The sequence below is a fragment of the Myzus persicae genome, unplaced genomic scaffold (genome assembly GCF_001856785.1).
Source record: "Myzus persicae strain clone G006 unplaced genomic scaffold, MPER_G0061.0, whole genome shotgun sequence".
NCBI lineage: Eukaryota > Metazoa > Arthropoda > Insecta > Hemiptera > Aphididae > Myzus > Myzus persicae.
The window spans coordinates 50,336-75,473 of NW_019101898.1; the positions used below are offsets into that span (position 1 = coordinate 50,336).

Sequence of the window (25,138 nt, forward strand, 5' to 3'; positions counted from 1 at the left end):
TAAAAATATTTTAAACTTACTATTAGTATGTTAGGTTAATTATAAACCTATAATAAAAAACAAAAAGTTTACTTGAAAAGTATTCAAAATATTTTTTCAAAGTATTAGTATAGTAAAAGTATTTGAGTAGGTAGTATATTAAGATTTTAGAAAAAAAGTATTTGACAACTCAAATACGTTTTTAAAGTATTCTTTACAAGCCCTGTGTATAGTGCAGCGCATCTTCAGAGACGTGCAAAGGAATTATGCAATAAGATAAAACCAGTTAATTGAAAATGAAAATATCAAAAGTTATTTTTAAGCACATTGTAATTGGTAAAATATTTAAATACATCAATAAATTATACAATCTTACGTTTAAGGGAGTTTTAATGAAATGTGTGCATTTTGTTAGATGTCATAAATTCATATTATAATATTTTAATAAAACCAAATACAACTATATAGTCGTCCGTAATCATATCTTATACTTATTTCATAATATTATTGTAAGCTCCGAGTAAAGTTTTCCGCCCACACTAGTTGTCTAATTGCATATTCGCATACATCATTATTCGGTACAATCATTTATGATGACAATGGTTTAAAACTATAAAATATAGTATAATATAATATTATTCCATATTACAGTAATTGGTGAATAATTGTTAGTATTTAGTTTCAAAACAATTGAATTATGAATAAAGCAAATAGCAATAACTAAATAGCCTATTGCCAACACTTACCCACCCCTTCGATTATTTTAGTAATAATAATTAAATACAACTTAAGTTCAGATATTAGGTATCAACTTAAATTTTATGGAAAATAAACAATAAATATCAAATATTTTATAACTTGATTAATATTTTAATTCTACGTATAATAACTATAATAGATACACTGTCTTTAAATATTTTCTGTATCGTTAAGAAGTAAATCAATGCCGGCTGGTATATATTATATTATGAATATATTGATAAATATAATACATTAGGGGGCTGGAGCAGATACAAATAATCACGTCAAACAGACCAAAAGCTAGAAAAAACGATGGGACTTGGGTTTGACGGATTTTTAATTTTGAAAACTAATTGAAAATCTTCAATAACTCTACTAAAGCATAGTCGAGGCAATTTATCATTATCACAAAAATTAATCATATAAAATACCAAACTTCTTATTTTTTAAATTGACGATATTCTATCAAAGAATTTGAATAAATAAAATCCCCTCGGCCATTCCCTAACTAACACGATGACTAATAATTAGTATCCATTTTCAGGATGAAAATCCCTTCGAATCCAAGTCCTTCAATTTTATCTAGCTTTTTGGCATTTTGTCATTTGACTTGCATGGCGTATTTTGATAAAATCTGTATTTTTTACATGTGCCTCCGAGTGCGAATTTATATGCTGACAGTGCCCGGTACTCGATAATGAATTTTACGAAATTAAACACGAAAACACCCATTTACTTCTCACACAGTAATACAGCTCAAATACATGAAGCTATATGAAATTCCTAAATATTACTCCTTAAAACACGTCACGCTCCAGCCACCTTAATAAGTATGAAGAACGTCATTGATTCACATAAGTTAATTTAATTCTTAACGGGTGTGATGGGTGTACATCTAACTGCTGAGATTTTGCAAATCTGATTTTGTTGGATCTCGATGGTCTCGTTGTTCTCGTTGTTCTCGTGATTCTCGTGATTCTCGTGGTTCTCGCGGTTCTCGCGGTCTCGTAAAAAATGAAATAATATCGATTGGCAGTGGGAATACGATTGTAGAATTCTTCTCAGCTGATATTGTGTTTAATGTCTGAAAATGAAATACATTTATGATTATTTATTACATTCACACAAACATTATGACTTTAAATCATTAATTAATGTTGTAAAAAATCGGGTAAGTGTAAGTCCCTCTGCTGTACATTAGGTGTCTAGGAGATCGCTGTAATTGATGGTATTAAATTTGAATTCAATGATATATCGTTGTATACTAAAAACGATTCTGGGTGGAGACTGTATGTCAGTCTAGGATATTTTATATTGTTATTACTGATTTTAATATGGTAGCCAGTAAGTTGAATTAATATTATTCTTAAATTATCAGTGAAGCTGGAAAAATATTAACAGAAATTAAACCTACGTAAAATTGGATAAATTAGTTACAATTTTTTTGTTTGTTTTTCCTGTTGCTTTTGAAAACTTTTGGGAATTTTAAATTTTGACCTCCCGAATGCACCAACTAGATTCACTTTCCTACAAGAAAAGTTGCTGTTGAAAAAATCGAAGCACTTTTATTGCAAGAAACCGTGATGACTGGCACACAAAAAAAAAATATAAAAACACACATCATCATTGTAAAATCAATACATTCATCGCTCCGCTCAGAATCTAAAATATAAAATAGGTATATAGTGAATCGTATACCTCAATACGTATTCAGTTGTACACATAATATATATTTTTTAAATTAATCTTTAGCTTCGTTGTTCATTAATGGTACCAAATATTCGATAGTGATAATATAGGGTAGATTTTAGGACTTGTACTTATAACTGTTTGTTTAAAATATCAAATATACATATCTTAGTATAGTATCTATAAATGTATATTAAAAATTGAGGAAAATAGGTACAACAGTAAAAGTAACTTAAACATAAGTGGAAGAACCCATGGTAAATACATGATTTTGAAGCACAAAAACATTGTAAATTTTAATGTTTCAAAAACAAAACATAACACTGCAATACGACTAATATTTACAAAAAAAAAAAAATCATAAGGTCCTTGAAAATTAAGAACCTGTGGTTTTTACGGATTATCACCAAATATTGTTATAGGAGCGATATGAATGATGTTTAATGGTGGCCAAACTGTATATACCGAATAGCAACTTGAAACAAACTTTAAAATTATTTAAAATTATACAAAACATCCCGAGGTAACATAAATAATTAATTAAAACTATACGATAATGATGACGGTACAAAATATAAGCATTAAACATTAAACGGTATAATACAGTAAAGTCATACGTCATACCTGTAGATATCTGAGTTGTAGAGCAGCCGGAGATTCACTTATGACTTCTGAAGCTTCGCGGAGAGCTCTCGATGCTTTTTGTTCACCTTCAGCTGCGATGACCTTAGCTCGGGCTTCTCGGGCCGCCTCAGCTTCGGCAGCCATTGCCCTCTGCAACTGAACTGGCAATCTCACGTCCTTGCTGAAATGTTTATCGTCGTCGTGCACAATTCTTGTATGGAACAATATCAATGACGAGTAAAGTGAACTCACATTTCCACCCGTTCTACTTTGATGCCCCACGACTCGGTGGCCTCGTCCAGTGACACTTGCATGGTCTTAGATATGGCATCTCGGTCGCTGAGGATTTCATGCAACGGCCTGGTGCCCAAGACGTTTCTCAACGTGGTTTGAGCCAACAACCTAGTAGATTGATGAGCGTTGGCCACATTGGCTACCGATATCGTAGCGTTGCACACCCGATAATAGACCACGGCGTCCACCGACACCGTTACGCTGTCTTTGGTCAATACCTAAATATATAGTGCGGTAGGTACGTCAGGTGATTGTTTTAATTTTTTTTAATATATTTTTGGTTTTGAGATGGTAATCGTTTGGCATGTCACCTACTTTTTTTTTTAGGGCTCTCAGTAATCACTTGGGGGGAACTTCCTATTTCTGTAATCTCACCCCCAAGTTACTGAGTGCATTTTATTTGACAAAGATACAGATTACAATGAACACCAGCATGTCACATACTAGGCACACGCCCCCCCATATTAATCCTATACCTACACGTCACTAAATGACAAAATATTTTGTCATTTCTACATTTCTACAACAATATAATGTTTATGGTCAAAATAATTAAAATGCAAGATCTTAATAGATCTATTACTACGAAGGTTGGTACGACTAAACAAAAAAAAAGTGGACAATTGTACCTCTTCATTGATTAATTCACTGTAATGGACGTATTAAATCATTTCATGCAAAAACGATTCTGATTAGAGACAGTCTGACGATTAAGTACCTATATATTTTTATTTTGTATATTGTATATTATATTAATTTATTTTACTGTTAGTATTACTGAAGGTTGAATTAATAATTGGGGAAAACATAGAATTTTTTATATCATCAATTTTATAATAGTATATATTATTTATGTCATATATTATTGTTATTAACTTTATGCCAATACAGACTTATCGTAGAACGATGTTTCAAGTACTCATACAAATAATATTTTTGAATTAAAACAATATAATTTAGGCCGTTATTCTTTGCTTAAATATCTAACTTCTTCCAAATTTAAAATTCAAATACATATTTCAAATGTCTTTCCATATAAATTTTACTTATATATTTTTCGGATTTTTAGGTTTTAGTAAGAATAACATATATGTTCATATATGAACTTATGAGAAACCTTGTATACAATTTTCAATTTTGTTGATAAAAAAAACGTTATAGATAATGAGTCCAAAAATGTAAAATATCTACAAATAGTAGAAAAAAAGTCTTTATAATATGCATAAAGAATTTTGAAAATTATGTATGTATATTATATACTAGTAGGGATATATTATATAGGTGAAAAAATGTAAGTTTCATTAATTAAATCTATGTTGTATTAATTTTTAATGCAAACATGTATTCATTAATAACATTTTTTATTCAAAATTAAATCATTTTTAAAGTTTTTGTAAATTAATTTAATAAAACTTTACTTAGTATTAGTAATAATTTTTGTTATTATGTCTTTATTGTTTATTTGGTAATAATGAAAAATGTGAAAAAGATTTTGAATCTCTCGAAAACAAACCACAAATCATTGTAAAAAATACTTAAAATATAAAAACATAAAGACCAAACAAAAAATTCCAACAGTATGTTTGATGTTTATACATTTTTTGGAAGTTATAAAAAGTTTTTTTTATTATATAATAAACACCAGTTTAATTTTTTTGTAAGATCATATTTATTAATAATTTTTTTTTTTAACAATATCATATAGTTACTTATACAATTTACATTTGAATTATAATTGTTTACCTATGTTAGTTTATTTTTTATTTCCTGCATGTAGGTCACGCACTAAAACCAAACCTGAAAATGCCGGGTAAGTTATATGCTAAACGAATGCCTTTGGTATTTATCAAATATGGTAAGCACAAACGTTGATATTTTCTTCCCATCCTCTAAAAGATAAATAAATGTACCTATAGCATAATATTTTAATTACTGATTATGACCATCAATGTAATGTAAAAATGTATGCGTTGCCTTTATGGCTAAACTAAGCCTGCCAAACCCACATGTTGTATTGTCTCCATCTTACAAATGTACAGCATATCAAATTTGCGTTCATTGGAACCAATTTTGTGTTTTTAACTTTAATATTAGAGTGATTTGACCTTTTGCCTAATTTAAAGGTATTAATTTTATCTAGTGCATCTCGTAGGTTTTTATTTATATTTAATTTTTAAAGCGCGATCTCTTGACATAAAAAATTAAATAGCAATAAAAACCTACGAGGTGCACTAGATAACATTTATATACCTTTAAATTGTATAATATATTAATTCACTTTAATGTTAAAGCTAAAAACCACAAAATTGGTTCTATTGAACATTTCAAAATGAATTAATGCATTAACGTATACTTTATCGTTATAGAAGTGGCGACAAGTTTTTAGTGTTATAAAAGTTTAAAATACCACCACGATACAAATATTCAATTATAGTAGTAGGTTACCTCGGAGTTTCAGTGATTATAATTGTGTGCTTACAGCCGCTTGCTGTTATTGCCTAACTGCAACGTCTAGGATACTCGTTGACGTTATCCACTCAAGGGGCGACGGAACCCTCTTTTTATTTTTTTAAAGTTATTATTTTTTTTTTCCCCCAGTTCTAAAACAATATCTTTTTATTATTGAAAAACCACGGGTGCAACACAGCCGAATATAATATAGTCTATATACACTCTATACAGGGTCTTCCAAATTTCGGGTGACAAAAATGGTGGGGATTACACTGGTTCTTACGGGACAGATCTGTCTTTTGTCACACAAAATTTGGAACACCCTGTATAATAGTACAGTATTAGCTGGTTGGGAATATATTATATATACCTATATTATTACACGTAATATATGTTTATGAGGAATACATCGATAATATTTACTCAACGATGGCATTGCACGACGGAACCACCACCCACTATAATAATACCTATTATATAATATATTGTAATAACGACGATGGTATTTTAATATTATAATATAATACGATACCTCTTGTGGTGGCACGTCGTAAGTGCGTGTTCTCAAGTCGACACGCGCGTAGTTGTCAATGCAGGGCAAAATGAAGAAAATACCTGGAAAGAGAAAATCGTTCATTGATTGTAAATAATTTAGTGTGTTTATTTAGATGTATAATATTATACTCACCCGGCCCTTTCGCCCCGCCCGACATCAGACGTCCCAGGCGAAATATTACGGCTCGTTCGTACTCCTGAACTACCTGCCAGAGAGATAACGAAATGAATATATTATATTAAATATTGTATAACTGTGCAACAGAGTGCGGAAGGGGGGGGGGGTCGTGTCGACGTAAGTTTCAACTTCCAGTACTTACTTTGAAACAGACGAACAGAGAAAACGGGAACGTGACAACGACAAGCGCCCAAGCACAACCCGTCATGAATTTACCGCATACACCTGGATCGGTTGGCGCGCTGTCTTCGGCTGAAAGGCGAAACGGATTAAATAATAATATTATGGAAATAGTAATGAAATAACCGATGACCGATATGATAAGCCCCCGACCCATATTATGTGGAAATAAATTTAAAAACGAACATTTCGGCAAATCGATCGAAAGAGAAAAACGTGTGTGTACAGGTATCTTGTGCGAGTGTATACATGGTTCTCTATATAGGTATACCTATACGACTATTACCTACCTGCCGATTGTATAAATTATATATTTGTAGAAATACGTGGTGAATGGCGATGTTTGTATGAAAATATACTCTGATAGAAAATGAAATGATTCAAAATTCAAATTATGGAGTATTGAAAAGTTCAAACATTTTGTCGAATCACCTGTCCGTGTAAAAAAGTTATGGATTACGTATATCTTAATATTTTATAGAAAATAATATTATACAACATGAAATGTTAAGATGAAATCAATAACACTTCTAAAGTCTAATTACTCTATAAAATGTGTTGCAAAACGATAAATCGTTAAATAATAAAAAGTACCTTCTAGTTTCTATATGATGGCTGTTAAATGAAAACCCATGACTTTTTATCGTACAGTTAAAACAACATGTTGTATGAAAAGGATTTACAAATAAAGTATCTAACTACATATTTTTATGATTTTTTTTTTTTTTTGAATTCAAAATTATTCCAATTCAATAAAATTCAAAATTTTTTAATTGCCACAGAATCTTTTTCATATGTACCCAACTACCCAAGGATTTATCATTGAAATTAAATTGAACCCATACATTGCAGTGATTCAATAACAAGATTACAAGAAGGTACACTCCGACACTCAGCACCTACTGTACAAAAGATTGATTACCTACTTTCCCCCTTTTTAATTTTTATGGTTAACTTTTATTCCACTATATGTAACAATATGCTAATAAAATATTAAAATGTGATAACTATAAAGAAAAAAACGTCATGATGAGATCCACCCATACCAACTGAAAAAACTTCGACATAAGTTAGCAAATTGTTGATTAAAAATTAGTGAATAATAACATAAATTCTTAGAATGGCTAATTATGTACATTATTAATTAATACTAAAAAAGTAAATTTTAAAGGTCTAAAAATCATCGCTTTGCTCAGAATCTAATGATATTAGAAAGTTACGCAAGTGGCCCATTAGCTCAGTTGGTTAGAGCGTCGTGCTAATAACGCGAAGGTCGTGGGTTCGATCCCCCCATGAGCCAACCAATTTTTTTGCTTCTTTTACGTAATTTTTAGACCTTTAAAATTTACTTTTTTAGTATTAATTAATAATGTACATAATTAGCCATTCTAAGAATATATGTTATTAAGAAGCAAAAAAATTGGTTGGCTCATGGGGGGATCGAACCCACGACCTTCGCGTTATTAGCACGACGCTCTAACCAACTGAGCTAATGGGCCACTTGCGTAACTTTCTAATATCATAAGATTCTGAGCAAAGCGATGATTGTAAACCTAAGACTTGACTACTTGAGACTTGACAATAACATGGTTCTTAATTTACCGATTGTGTCTGTTATAAGTAATAATTGATATTTACCATTTTTGTCACAGGCAATATAAAATAATTTTTAACTTTAAATAAAAATATAATAATTTAATTTTTTTCCAAAGAAAAATTTTAAAATTACAGTTGAATCTTAAAAGGATTATTAATATTCTATGATACATCAAACAATTGAATGATTTTTTTTTTGAGGGAGGAAGGGAGGGCGAACCCTCCTGAGCTCTCTCCCACTACTTGTTTATATTCCTGTTGTTTATATATTATAACAAAAATCGATTAAAATTAAATATTTCTTTGTACAAATTAGGTTAAAACAATGGTCTATCAGCATATTGTTATCAGTTACAACGATGACAACTTGTGTACCTATGATTTATACAGGTATCTCAATTTATTAAACCGCTATTTTATCTTATTATTTCGTATTATTTCAAGTTATCTATACAGCTACTGAATTATTGTCATTCATTCGATTATTGATTGTAGCATATAAATTTATTATTTTCTAAATTTTTACAGTATTTTTTTCCGTTTATATTTTAAATGTTTTTTTAATGTGAAGATGAACAAAGTAGTATGCACTTGAACAATATAAAAGTATTCATTTTTACATAATTACCCAAATATTATATAATTTGTATAGAGAAATCGGTTACAAGAAATAATTCGTTACAACGAACAATTTAACACTCGTATTTCCCTACGAATTTGTTATAACTTAGAATACATGCGTGAGTGGAACATTTCGTGCGGTTTTAAAGGTCTTCACGGCCGTCGGTAATTGTATTGGATTTCGTTCCGTCAATTTTCAAACCTTTGATCTATTCATTATGAGTTATCGTTACGACATAATATAAATACAATTATAATAATGTTATATCGTTTGTGCATTGTAAATATTTGACGAATTGACGCGCACGAGAGGGTACACGTGAAGTATGCAAGTATAAGTACATACACAAATAACATATAGCTATACATAGGTTTTCGCTATTGAACAGTGAACTGAGTAAACTATGCAGGTATTCGTATCGAAAATATATTGAAAACGGAAATGTATTACAAGACTGACACGTGTCATCATGGCCGCCAACGGGTAGTATCCCAAATATAATGGGTATAAATATAATATTATGCAACTTCGAATTTTGATGGTAATTCATGTCACCTAGCGCGAAATAGCATAATATACATCGTACATTATTGTTTTGACAATGACGGGAAGTGAGCTATTTCAGTCGCAGGCGACGTTTGCGACACGAGCCACGCATTTGTATAGGGTACCTTATACCTACTTAGCAGTCACGTCTCCACCGCCATCTACGAACACGACTCTTTCGATATATTTTGATATTAAAGCCGATGCACTTAGCATTGTTTTACGAAGTTAGCTACATGATGTTCGTTTTATGGGAAACACGCTTAAAGTATTTTCGAATCAGAATAAAAAGTGTTTATTAAACATTTGTTTGTATTTTTTGACGATTTAAATTTTTAAATTTTTTTAAGCGTTTTTGGAATTTGGGGCATTTTTGGACTCATTGAATCCAAAATTTGAATTTGAAATTTTATCTTCAGATTTTTTGCGTATACTCACTATCTCGTAGTTTTTCTACACATTTAACAAACTATGACTACCTATGTAGGTACAAGTAGATAAATATATTATGTTCTAAGCCTATAAAAAAAAAAAAATAATAACAAATGGAAATAATTGTTTTTCCTGGATTAAAGAAGTCCAAAACGATCAGTATTCAGTTTTGTCTGTAAAAATATTTTACAACCTTTTAAAATTTATATTATCAATTATATCAAAATTATTAAAAATTCAAATTCAAAAAAACAATAATTACCAGTTATCTATAATAAGTAATATCGAACAATTTAATAATATATTATGTAAGTGAATTGTGCAGACTTTACACAACTTGAGTTAAATTTAAGTAAAAATAAAAATACATTTGTTTTTAATTTTAGTATTTTTTTTACAATATTTTGAACACACAGCAGATAAATTGGTGGAAACAGAAGTCAAACCTTTTTTTAATATTGACGGAAACGGGTAATCTCGCCCGTTCATGTGCCTATTTTATATGATTTGGACCGTTATCTTTTTCCGATCTCTGTGAATTTTTTTTTTAAATTGTCATCATTTTTAATATACATTTTTACGTAATTACGTAAACTGAAAAAATACTAAAGGGGGGTTTGAACACCCCCCCCCCGCGTGTACGCCACTGCTGGAAAGAATGGAGTTTTCCACTTTTCCACCCACCGATTTGGCGATAAAAAAAACATTAACTGAATGCTGAGCGGAAACATCATGTAATTCTTCCAAAGCTTCAACCGGTATCGAAAATGTATCATTCGGCGAAGGCCGTGAAAAACAGACAAAAAAATATGTTTAAGTCCAATTATCGATATGATCGGTATCGGGACATTATCTAGAGCAGAATTTCACAAAACAATGCTTTAGCCTACAGAGTGACGAGAAAACACCACCCCCTCCTCCCCTCGAATTTTTGTTGTTCTTTCAGTGGTCTGGGCTGTTGTGGAGTATATTTCTACATAAACACTAAGACATCTAAAATTACTTATTAGTAATCATATAATACAAGGTGATTCTATCACAAATAATTTGTATTTTGTACTCGTAAAAGGATAATTAAAATCATATACAGTATACACCCATCGGCCATCACTATTTACTAGTCATATTGTGGAGTTCTCAGAATTGTTTAATGGAAAGGAAGGAAAAATTGATCTCAAAGATGTACTCTTGATTTTAGCGTCTCCCGCCACAATAACAATAGAATGTATTACCTAGGTACATTAAATCTAAATACCTAAACAAATATTATTTTTACTTTGACATGCATTAACAAAAATGTATTGTCATTTATAAATGTAATATTACATAGGTATATTAAATTTTTTTGATTCTTGAGAAATGTAATAAAGAACTTTTTCAGGATCAATTACCACTTTTCTATGAATGGCCAACCATGTTAATCCATTGAGGTCGTTCCATTATTAGTTATAAATTATACAGTAGTTTCTTGTTATCCGTGGAGCCATGGAGGTTAGGTTCCAGGAAATTTGGGCAGATGACATGACCATAAAGCAATTTAAAAAAGGAGGTTGTATTATTTTTTTAATTTTAAAAATACAAACGCATTGTTAATACTTTTTTAAATTTTTTATCAGATATTTAATTTTTAACTTTATTTATTAATATCTTATACATACGTTATTAGGAATGATGAAAAAACTTAGAGATAGATGTTTGCCATTTTAAAATGTTTGACTTACATTTATTTATTTATTTTTTAAATATTAAAATTATTTATTTTATATTTTCAATTATGATACAAATTATTTAATTTATATTCTTATATAATATTTTGTAAGTAGTAAGTACCTACCAATAACCCTAACTCGTAATATTAATAATAAGTTATTGCTTATTATAGATTTAAATTATAACACAAAATTATTATTTTACGACATTTGATCACAACCATTTTTAATACTGAAAGTTTGATGTTCAATTGTAGTGCATGCAAATATTCAGAGAAATATTATTGGCAAGAAAATGATATAGGTACCTATTAAATTGAATATAAGAGAGGATGACGCGGATTTCTGCCTATTTGTAATATTTACAATATACTTGTAATTACCTATAAAGAAACATTAATCCGATTTAAAAAAAAAGTCCAAACGTTGCACTATTACGATTGCGAAAATAATAATATGGATAATTTTTTTTTAATATAGTAGTAGGTACTTCGTCTATAATTATACACTATTATGCATCATATTATCATCTGCAACTATAAATAATACTATATTACTTTAACGTTCGTATATTTTCAGACTATAGAAAAAATGAATATACTGATAAATAAGTGATAACTGAAATTACACAACGCTTTGATGTTATTGAATCGTTTATATCTTGTTCGTCTAGACTTTGAGATACCTATTTGGCAAAAACTATTAATTTACATTATAAAAAATAACCTTTGTCAATAATCAATGCTCTATCCAATGCCTGTGTCGTCCATTTAATTTTTTTTCTTCGACAATTTTGTTATGGCACGTGTTGGTATTTCAAAAAGGAATGTTTTAGTTACTTTTTTTCAGTTTTGAATGTAAACATATTACATATATGTCAAGCATAAGTCAAATAATAAATATTCAACTATTGCAAATAATTTGTATTGTTTTTATTGATACTCTTATTATATAGTCGTATATGTGCGTCAACTACGTAGCATATATTTTTAACACTTGGAATAGTAGAATAATACGAATAGCTTCAATATAATTTTTTGTGTGTAATAAATAGAATTTATTAGCTTGTTTTGTATAGAAATTTCGTACTTATTTAGATATAATTTTAAGTCTATAGCACTAACTAACTTCTAGTATCTATAGTTCTAACTAGAGCTAGAATTGAAAAAATAAAAGAAAAGGAACTCCCAGACTTGAAAAGAATTGGCGTTCCTTACAAAGATTAAACTTAACCTAAGCCGTGGTTGAAATATAATATACCTATATACAAATAATATATTTTAACTAACCAACAATTACAAAAAATATAATTTTACTTGTCATATATTTACATCAAAATCAATGGTTACAATAAAAGTAAATTCTAATATTTCTAACGAATTAGGTAATTAATCATACATAGTAATAATGATAAGCAGATAGAAGACTTTGACTAACTAGTCAGTGCTTTGGACCACGTTATCAATTATCATAAAAGAAAATCATTTAAATAAATTTTAATATTTTATTATTGAACAAGTACAATTTAACGAAACAAAAACTACAAAATAGTAATAATATTTTAACAAAATAAAACATTCCGTTCAGCCGTTCAAATGAAAATAACTAGAAAGAATGCACTCAAAATAGAAAAAAATTGAAGAGGAGCTCCTATGCCCTCCCCTAAAATCGAGTACTCATATTACAAATGCGGGTAGTTCTAATTTTATAAATTAAAATTGGCAGTTACAAATATAGATTTGGTCAGCGCCTAAAAGACTCGAGTTCTCGGCGATATTTATATTTCCATAGTTTTATGTAGTACAATTTATACAATTTATTTGTTTGAATTCGAAACAATAGTATGCTTTTAATTTTTATCGTAGCATCGTATATTTTCCCATTCTGTTGCTATCAAAATATTGGGTTTTGATTATTATGATGTGGATTATAATTTAGCCCAGTTAACAGTGAACCATATCCAATCCAAGAAGATTCTTTAGGAAAAAATGCATTTTAATGGGTGATAAAACCTAATTAGTATTATAATTAAATAATCTTGGTCATATATTAAATACAAGGTGGTTCACAAAGCATGCTCCCCCCCCCCCCCATTTTTCCTTTAACAATTAATTTATTCAAATTCTAATTTTTGGAATTTTTGAATATACTCAAAGACCATATTTTCATATTCTTGAGATTTTTTGTGCCACTTAAGGAGTGTCCTGTAGCAATATGAACCTTTTTTTTTAAATCCACTTTTTTCTTTAAATTATTTAGGAGATAATTTTTTTGAGAATTTTGATGTATCGAAATCAAAATTCGAACGAGTGGTTTCCTAGTTATTGGACAATTTATAGTTTATACCAAGGATAATAGTCCATAATAGGGATATGCTCATACAGTTCTACACATGGAATAAGAAAAATAACTAAATAAATCAAGAAGGATTTTATTTGCTATTTACCTAAATGTTTGACTAAATAAATATAAAATGACGTATTATTTTATATTGTGTGTATAGACTATAGATAACAACGTATACTGTATAAGAATATCCTTCTTCTAATTATAAACAATATTATCCTTAGCACAAAATGTGTAATAACTAGAAAACTACTCGTTCGAATTTTGATTTCAATACATCAAAATTCTCCAAAAAATGATCCGCTAAATAATAATCAGTAAAAAAGTGGGGTTCCCATTTGAAAAACAAAAGTTTGTATCGCCACAGGACACTCCTTAAGTGGTATAAAAAAAATCTCAAGAATATGAGAATATGGTCTTTAAGTATATTCAAAAATTAAAAAAATCAGATTTTGAATAACTGCATTTTTGAAGGAAAAAAGGAGTGAGTATTCTTTGTAAATCACCCTGTATAGATATATAAACATAAAGTACTGTATTATGTATGTATAGCACTATATTAAAAGATGTGTTCGATTTTTAATTTCATGAATAACCATTTAAATAACTAAATAACCAATGTTGTTATTGCTTGATTAGAACATTTTTTTATAGCACATTGTGTAAAAAAATATGTTGGACTGTTCTAAAAATTCTTAAGCGTACACTTTATCGATAAATGATTATTAATTACAATTATTATTTTAATCGGACTAAAATTATAATTGTGATTTGCAAACGTAAAAGCAAATATCTAATATGGTCTTGCAAAGATTACTTTACAAATTACGATGTACGATTATGTACCTATAATTAAGCCATGCACCGTGTTTGCTAATAAACTAATTATTATCCATATAATCTAAAACACAAGCCTCGGTAGATACTTATTTGGACATTCGGCGAGCCCGAATGGTATGCAGTTACTCGAGTCCAGTATCTTTATAGATTAGTTAATAGACTAATGTAATTAATTATTCACTATACATTGTTTCTAGTGCGGTCGACAAATGATACATCTTACATTTTTTCGCTTTACACAATATAAAATTATATTAAAATCACAAAAATTTGAATAAACCGAATGAATTATAGACTGTAGAAAGATGACACGGTACATCGAATATTGCGAAGGACAATATTCTACTGTACACGGATATTTGTTATTACAAGTTTCAACCTTGACATCAATGTAATAAATTTATACATATATACGTACAGGGTGATTCATCAAGCATCCTTAACCCCATTTATTCATTTGATTATGAATTTATTCGATTTCAATTTCCAAAAATAAGATTTCGCATAACTGCCTTACTAAAAAAAGAAGAGGAGGGATGAGTATGGTTTGACATTTGTGAATCACTCTGTATATATATATTATTATATAGGTGAAATATGGTATGATGGTATATACACAAGACCACGAAGGTTGAGGGATGACAATATGTGGCGAAACTAACAGACTTTATTGCTCTCATTAAGGTTCAAATTTATCAAAATTTATTTACAAAATCGACGTATTTATAACTTCATAGACCAAACAAGATTCCGTATCATATAATAATATAGACATATATATATTAAACATTAATGTGTACTGTTTAGACACTAGACGCATTAGTAGTAGATAACAATATAATATAGTTTATTTTATACGTATAATATTATATTATAATTATATTATTATTGTATTATATATATAGTTTTAGTGCCTATTTACAAACACAGCTCATATTTAATCTCCTAAGTTAATAGAATAACAATCAATTAATCAAAAATGAAAAATAATCTTGAGCACTCACTTCTGCTGCATAGTATATTTCGATAGTGAACCTCGAAATTGAATATTTAACTGTAATATTGGTGTTTTAAATTTGAATTCAATAAAAAAAAGCATTGTATCTTCGCGAAAAAACGATTCTGAGCGTCAATCAGCCTCAAATCTCTTATACCCAGAGTATGTTTTATAAATTATAGCACATTTTTAATTCAATTTATTTCAGTAAATTGACTAAATTTTTGCTAAAATGTCACATAAAAGTCAAAAAGTTTTTCACCCTAGAGACAAAAATAGCTAGGTAAATTGGAAAAATCCTAAAAAAATCTGTATCTGTGACATAAATAGCAAAAAAATATTCAAAACATATTACCAAACTTAGAGAATACTAATATAAGTATTTAATGCAAATGTCCCTACGATAAAAACTGATGTATCTTGTCATTCAGTAGGTCACTGTAGGTCAATTACAATGTATGTGTTAAATTGAAATACAATTACAATTAATCATTGTAAAGATGCATATAACATACATAAATCGATAAAAAAATTTTAAAGTTGAAAATTTCAACTATCTATAAATAGCAAAAAAAGAGCCAAAATATTTTTAATTTATATCTTGTTTATAAAATTATAATATAAATATTTGGTTTAAATTTCAAGTCTCTATAGTTATTCATTTTTGAATTACAACAATAAAATAAAATCAATTTTGTCAAACATTGGTTTACAGTTTATCTCGATTAAATATTTTACTTTTTAACCCCCCTCTCCTTAAAGTATTAACTAGATCAAATTTTATATTATATCGAATATCTTTAAAAATTAAAAGGCATGAGTACTTGTATGTGTTTGAGTTTATTATTTCTAATTGAACGAGACCCAATCAGTTCATATTCACCCAATGTCTGACAGGTATACATATTGTTCAGTATTCTCTAGATTTTATTCCTTTTTATCGGTTTTAATATTTACTCCAAGACGAGTTATTATAAAAATGATAACACAAATATTATGACAGGCGTATAATACATTTTTCGTAATCGTTAGCAAAACTATTCATGGGTTGAACTCTACTTCATGACTCACGAAGTTTGTCATAATTATTTATCATACACATTCGTATGCACGATACGTGATGTAACCCAACAAAAACAATTTTATGCAGAGTAATCATAAAGTAGATACGTATAAGGAAATCATTTTATTACGCTAAAACAAATGATGAAAATAATATTTCCTATAAGGCACCTTAATAGGTTATTGGCTACCTATAGAAAATATGTGATTTAACGCATTTAATATTTTTGTTCAATATTAAAATAAGTATTAATAGTAAATATCACAATTCAGATTGTGAAACGGTTTTATTAATTTTAGTGAAAAAATGTCACAATTGTGAATAATTAAAAAAAATGATACAGATTGTAGAACAGGTATTTTATTATAATTGTTTTTGTTTTTTTAAAGAAACTTTATTAGTTGAATTTTAGTTAATTAAAACAACTTATATTATTAAAAATAAAGCATAATATATTTTAAAATTTTATGGTTTTCACACTTTGATAACTAATATGCTAATCCAACAGTTAATAAAAAAAACACTCAACACACTCCTCGGTAGAACTGGGTGTAATATTTTTGTTTTTATCCACCATGAAATGCAATACACAAGTCAATTATATAGACCCGTGATCTTTGTTACAAAATTAACGTGTCAATAAGAATATCTTGAACAATATTATAAAAACAAATAAAAAATGTTTCATACAATTTCATCGAGAAGTGCGATCTTTATTACCTATTGGAGTAACATTATAATATAGTTATCAACATTTTAAAATCATACCTATACAATTTTACAATAAGCATTATGCTTTTTTATTGAAAATATAAATCGTGTCATTCAACTGATTTCAAACTTTTTTTCATATATATATAGATGAATGTCTGTGTGTTGGTCTGTTTGTCCTTTATGCCTGCCTAAACGGCTGGACCGATTTTTATGAAATTGTTAGTGTTTGTTTAAGGGGCTTCCTGACCGATTTAGATTGACAATGGACCCGGTAAGATCCAACCCGGAGGTTAGGGGTTTTGAGATTTATAAAGGAAATTTGTGTTCATAAATGGTTGTTTTTGGTTATAAGAGAAATAAAATATATTTAGTAAAAATTAATAAGTATTTTTTGTTTATTGGCTGCCATTTGTCAATCTGGCAGATCATCAGGTATAGTAAGGTATAGTAAGTATGCATCAAATCAAATGTTCACACATTGCCTACCGAGGTAGCTGAGTTGCACTAATAGCCATTCATCGGTCAATAATCGAAATAAAAAAAACATATATAGTACGCACCACAGGTGGATTGGCTACCTGATAATATTAACACAAGCGAATCTCATAAAGAATGGACATTTTTATCGGGCAATACAGTGTACGGGATCGGCTAGTTATAAATAAATATAACACTCAACAAAATAACTATTTTCAAATTTTAAAAAATAAAAAATAAAATGTCTTTACACCATGGTAAAAGGAAGCCATTAGTCAAAAAAATGCACTGCAATATCTGCATTAAATTCCGAATTAGAGCTACTGACTTTCCTATTGAATAATCTAATAATATAGTGTATACCTAATACCTGTATAAAGAGATAGTTATTATGGACCTGGCTGCCTGATTAACAACTGATCACATGTAATAAATTTGAAACTCTTAATTATCCTCTCAGATGATTTTTCGAAAAGCAAGTTATAAGCTTATACAATTTAAAATAAAATAAAATAACACAAAATACATATGTTATGTTTAAAAATGTTACAACTGTAGCTTTAAAATTAAAATATGAAGAATAACTTCTGCGAGAACACAGATATTGTTTTTACTTTTAAATTTGACAATAGGCCAATATTCACATTTCACTCTAATATTAAAACTAACAAAGCTGAATGTGCATTTGCTATGTACGTACTAGTAAGATGGAGGCAACATACTTAATTTAATATATACTTAATGCAGGTGTGGGACGTACTCAATTTTTTTTTTTATCAAATCGTTATAAATTAACAGCCGACATACGATAGCTAAGCTATATTAACAGTTATGGGTAATAACGTACCTATATACTAGCTATATGTAGCCGTGGTCATAGTGTCTTACAGATACCTATTATAATAACTATAGCAGTATAAATATTTCAATCATATTTTTCAGTTACTCAGATACCATGACATTGTATTGAGCACTTTGAAAATTGATTATTTGAATTACCAACCACTAACCCTCTTAGTTGCACCACTGTGTTAATTAATATGTCGTTTACACTGCAACCAATAATATATGTGTCACGAGTCACGACTCACGATATGTCGCGTGTCGCCTATACTAACCTACCTGTTACAAGTTTCATTATTTATTTACCTAATATTTAAATAAGTTATTCCTTGTACATATTGTCCATTGACATACTTATGACCAAAAAACATTTGAAATATAAAACCTATTGTGACTGAGTAGTAGTGAGTACCCATGAAATTTAATTAATCTGACTAAAAATTTAATTTTTAAATTGTTCCTATATAGTATAAACTGTTAAAAGATAGAAAAACTCGGTCAGCTTTAACTTTTTTTATTGATTTCAAAAAATTGAAATATTGTCCCTATATAATTGATATAATTATGATAAGTATAATAATATGTATGTCGACACATTGCTTCAACCGAATACAGGTATACATGCAATAATGCAATACAAATTATATTAATACTTAGAATTTAGAATAAGTACACATATTAATATGTTATTGATTTAAAATATTTGTGAACCCAATGGCCTGTATCACGAAGGGTATTGTATGAATAGAAAAAAAAATTATATTAAAAACAAACTGTATACAATACATGGGTACACTCATTTCACGACAGCGGACTAGTTATTACGTTTATACGGACTTATTAATAAAATTAATAATATAAATAACATGCAATATTTATGTTATAAATGTAATACTATGTACAAAATGTATAAATACGAACATGTTAATAATTTCATATTTTAATAAATTTATGACGCCGTCAATATTAAGAAGGTAAAAATTTAATTATGATTCCATTTAAATGTAGGTGGGTAAAGTTTAGTCGGGACTTCAGGACTCAGGAAGGGTATAAACAATATAAACTAAAAAGGAGCAGCAATGTAAATTTAAATCAAGTTTCCAATTTCAATACTGTCTCACAAGTCACGATAAAAAAAAATACATGTCCTTCCATTTATATGTAATATATGGGTAGCAGTACATCGGATATGTACACGGTTTGAACATCTTACCGCAAACAAGATTCTTCCTTTTAGAGCATCATGTCTGCGTCACGACAAACTTAGAACGAGACATTATTCGTCCTTTTTTAAATCCCATTTCCTATTTCTTCCATACAGTGTGTTATGTGAAGAAACATCTACGCGAATAAAATAGCCAATAGGTAAGAAACCTCCTAACCGGAGACCGGAGTTATAAACAATTTTTGTAAAATGAGCGCCGAACGCCAACGAATCACATAGCCAGGGATATGCGCATAAGAGAGTATGAGACATGTCTTTAATTATGAACCCTCCTGACCGTCAACAATCCTTTCCAACAACAAACCTCGTCTAAATAGGTTATAACAAACTGTTATCTCCAAAATATCTTTTGGCGGTCTTTTTGTTAGCGCTAACCCAAAATTATTTGTCCAGTTCTAAAAATATGGTCACCATTATTTGCAGGAGTACCTACAGGTCACTATTGTTAAATTTGCGGTTCGGTGATATGTCAAAAACGAAAACAGATCATATTACTATTAGAGGTCAAACACAAAACGGGATATTATCTACTTTTTTTTTCCTTGTAGTGTCGCCAGAAATATTATCTATCCATTCTCATCGTAAATTTGTAAATATCAATCGACTATTATACCTATACGGCTATACCTACTAGAAATACGATCAATCTACAATCTACTCAAATTTCAGACATTAAACACCAACAGATGATCGTCAATAATAATTAATATTTTTTGTAGGTAGTTACCACGATTTAAGATAGTGGGGATTTATTGATTCCGTACTGTTCATCCTCCCTCCCTTGTATATTTATTTTAAAATGTATTATCATACATTGATAAGTATTTGGTATAATTTAGACAGTTTTATGGTTATAAACAATAATACCAGTAATTAATTAATAAGTATACCTATGTGAATATATTGTAAAATGTATAGTATGTTATCTATAATCTATATTTTATACTCTATAGCCACGGGAGTAAATAACGATGCCATGATGATATATGTAGGTAGATCGTAATTTTCAGATATAGTAGATAGAAGATATATACTTATATTTTTAAAATTATGTATACCTACATCATGATTTTTATATCTCATATTAGTATTTAGATAATATATTAACAATGAACTATTTGAAACCAACACAAAAATCAAATATTGTACTTAAGAACAAATTTATACCATAATCATACATAATACATTTATTTTTATTAAAATGTACATATTTAAAAGTATTTTTTTAAATATGAACCTATATTATATTCTACAACAGTAAATAAAAAATAATAATTTTTTGAATACTCTTAAAAAAAGTTAATTAGGTATCTAAAAAATATCAAAAATATGTATCTTCTTAGATGTAGGTATATGAATAACTAACTTGTTTATTACTTCATTAGTTTTATATTTTACATGTCAATACCTATTACAGATATAAACGATACACTGATTTGCTCCATTAATCTATTGCAATCGTATTGATTTTCATTACCGAGTATGTAGGTACCTACTACCTAAATATATATAATAAATCAATAAGTACAGATCATAATTTACACTATCAACTTCTGTACTTTGTAATAAGTTGCAAGCATATATAGTACCTAACAGAATGTATTTATCACTTATCGCACCTATCAATAGAGAATTGATTCATTACTTTGTTTTCAGCAAAACTTACATATTAAATATTTGTACTATTTAGGTATTTGAGCATTAAATAAATTACACAATTTTCCGATATTGGCTCTATATCAATTATAAAAAAACAAAAAGCTCCACTTATCAGCTGATTTTGCAGATACAACTACAATACCGACATAACTGAAATTATAATAATATTATCTATACCTATAGGCATTCAAGTTGTTCAATCAATGTTTCAAATGTTTTTTTATTAATTTCGACAGAAAAATAGTTTAAAATGAGTGAATAAATCAGCCACATCTGTTATCAGCGAAATGCGCGTTAGACAAATAAAACTATTAGTCTACCCACTTAAATAAAACACCCCGACTGACCTCCGATTATGCGATGTCTTTGGTCCACAGTTCTGGAAGTGTCGACGTGATTGGCCAAGTCGATGACTTCGGTCGAGTCTGCATTTTGCATTTTTGCAGCTACGAGTGATGTGTAACCGTGTTAGTGGTAGGTACCTATAAAATATAACCGTTCTCACCCGGCGGTCTTTCCGCGTCTGACTCAGAGGGACGACTCGCGGCGGCGACTCTATACGACGCGGCGGCGAAATAGCAAACGAGTGACGACCGACTGAAAATTGATCCGCTTACAGGTACTTTTATACAAAAAATAAAAACTAATCCTAAATCCTTAATTGTAATCGAACGACGACAAAACCGTTCTCTCTATCTATAGGTAATTAATAATGTATACATTAATAGTATATTTATAACTTTATATTAACATACCTACGTAATTAATTTTTTTATCTTGTTATTATTATTGTTGTACGAAAAATATGTAATATAATATAGACATGATGCGTGACCCTATACAGTATATATAGGGTATAAACGCAAAGTTATCGTTACAGACTTCGAACGTCTAAAATATTTAAAAACTTAACCAGAGTGGGTGGTTGTAGGAATTAAAGTTTACGTCTTTTCGTCCATACAATTTTAATGAGATCAAACGGTAAAATCGATTCGAATAGAGTGAGAGACTATACCTACATTATTATATATGTATATAATATACTACAGAACGGCGTGACGAGGTGGACAGCAAGTGAAAAAGGGTATATTATAGTATCGATCTGAAAAAAAAGAAAATTATTATTGACGCTACTTCATAACCCGTCAATTCGTATGCCCAAATGTAAAAATGTTAGTATATTCATTCATACTATACCTATTGGACATACCACATACGAAATTAAAAAAATATTATAGGTACCTACTATATTGTATACTAACGAAATCATATTTCGAGTTTAATTTGCTGGTCTAAAGACCTTGCAATTGGGTTCCTAATGTTTCTATGTTATATATATTTGGCATTTTAATGATTTCAAAACCGCAATGGATTTTTATTTAAACTCAAGTACTCGTATTTATTATAATGCGACGCGGAGTTGGTATAGGCGTATACCTAAAGTAACTAAAGTAATAAATAAAAAAAGAATTTATAAAAAGCGTCGTTACAAAAAAACAAAACAGAAGCGGTACAGGGTTATAGTATAAGCGGTACCTATATGCAGTATGCACGCTGAGTCGCCGAATTGCTGAAGTATCATGTTAAAGAGGTACTCTGCTCCCTACACATGCAGTTCAAGTACTGTCGGTGATATTAAATTGATAAGGTGATACCCGTAATATGTTATATGCATGCACATTTATAACATATTAAATATAAATTAATTAAAGCCCCTCCGAACCGTGGGGATTGTATTTTTTTAACTAACTGTATCAGTAGGTACCTACCTATACGCGTGATGACCATATAATATTATGAGTAAAATATATATAAAACAGGTTTTTCTGGATAAAGGTACCTAATACGTTTTTTCGACCTGAGAAAATGCGTCCATTATTTTGGTCGATATTTATTTTTTCATAATTTGTAAAAAAAAATCTTCAGTATGATATTATGTTCTTGACTTTTAACTTTGGCCTGATTTATATTTCTGCAAGCATCCTTGGAGGTGAGGTGTTCTGTAAACTCCGCATGGTCTGCTGCACATAATGGACACTTCGAAAAAAACGACTCTGACTAAACATAGCAGCACTAAGTAAAATAATATTACAATCAAATTATTTGTATATTGTGTTAAATTTCTTCACGTATTATTCAAACAATTAAAAATACATAAGAAAATAATATTATATTTTGAACTACTGCAAACCGCGTATTTATTTAAACAATATAAACACTCGTCAAACCTAGGTATGGTACATAAGTCTTGTGTTCTACTATGACTTTTCATTGTGGAGTCTGTTTTAAAACATCCCAAACGTGCCTAGAGTCCAAAACGATAAAAAAAAACTTAGGTTTTAATGTGTAATTAAAATGTGGGTAGGCTACATTTTTTCTGCTCGTCTAGTCTTCTATATAAATATAACTATCTTAAGGATTGAGGACACTATATAGCGACTAGCCTCTAGCAAAATACAAATTAATGATCTCTTTTAAATTTATATTTAATTAATAGTATTGGCTTTATTTATTTACCAAAATTACAATATTTTATTCTAAAAAGTTTAAAGTCCAACGATGTTTATACTTTCTATATTAGTTTAAAAAAAAAATCAAAAATTAACAAAAACAATTTATCAAGAAAAACAGAATAAGTTTTTTCTAAATATAAAGATACCACTATCATGTATTATAATAATTTATTTACACAAACATTGAGGTCATAGTAAAAAACGTTAGCGTCCGTACTGCCGTATATAGTACATTGTACATCCGGTCGTTCCACCATTTGATAACCCATATGACCCATACAACATTACGGCCACATATTATGTATAGACAAGGGACGTCATGATTCGTATTACTACATACCCATTCGTATTAGGAAGGCACCTATGTATTTACCAAAGTCCAAAAGACAACGAGTGCATTTAGATTTTAGGTTCTGTAACATGCTTAAAATATTAGTCAAAATATTTTAAAATGTCATTGTGTAAATAATGATAATATACTTATATACCTACGTAGCTAATAGCAAAGATTTTCAAGGCCCTACGATTTATAGGTAACAACTATGTTTAGAATTACAAAAAAATAGTTAAAACTGTCATTTTTCATTCATTTATCCAATGCCGTCGTAATAAAAAGGTACCTATACTCTGTCCAGAGAGTGAACGCGCCGATTCCGAGCATACCCCAGCGTCACCCTGCTTTAGAAATATGTTCCCCTATGACAAGGTGTCGCGTGGGGATGCGCAGAAAAACCGATTTTAGTCGATCCATGACGAGTTCTCTCTCTGGACAGAGAATATTTCAAAAGCTTATTAAAAAGTTAATTTGGCTTAAGGTAAACTTTCTTTCTCTCGCTAGAGGTAATGTAGAGTGAGTATGTAGGTA

The 25,138-nt window shown here is 29.2% G+C and overlaps 1 protein-coding gene and 2 non-coding genes across 3 annotated transcripts; 1 reads left to right on the forward strand and 2 right to left on the reverse strand.

The window, feature by feature from the left end:
• Positions 1-103: 103 nt before the first annotated feature.
• Positions 104-23,462, reverse strand: LOC111030721 (band 7 protein AGAP004871). Its single transcript, XM_022310377.1, has 7 exons — positions 22,108-23,462; positions 6,654-6,763; positions 6,467-6,539; positions 6,311-6,393; positions 3,286-3,545; positions 3,034-3,214; positions 104-1,804 (listed from the first exon to the last, which is right to left on the reverse strand). The coding sequence occupies exons 1-7, from the start codon at positions 22,196-22,198 to the stop codon at positions 1,616-1,618; spliced, it is 987 nt and encodes a 328-aa protein (XP_022166069.1). The 5' UTR covers positions 22,199-23,462; the 3' UTR covers positions 104-1,615.
• Trnai-aau lies at positions 7,918-7,991 on the forward strand. The gene has a single exon. It is a non-coding gene; the product is annotated as a tRNA-Ile (tRNA).
• Positions 8,117-8,190, reverse strand: Trnai-aau. Its single transcript has one exon. It is a non-coding gene; the product is annotated as a tRNA-Ile (tRNA).
• Positions 23,463-25,138: the final 1,676 nt, after the last annotated feature.

Excerpts from the sequence above, each read along its gene's own strand:
- LOC111030721 (XM_022310377.1), bottom strand. The coding sequence starts at position 22,198 with ATGCAAAATGCAGACTCGACCGAAGTCATCGACTTGGCCAATCACGTC. Across the intron at positions 6,540-6,653 it reads CTCTGTTCGTCTGTTTCAAA|GTAGTTCAGGAGTACGAACG; the intron begins GTAAGTACTGGA and ends TCTCTCTGGCAG. Across the intron at positions 3,215-3,285 it reads AAAGTAGAACGGGTGGAAAT|CAAGGACGTGAGATTGCCAG; the intron begins GTGAGTTCACTT and ends TAAACATTTCAG.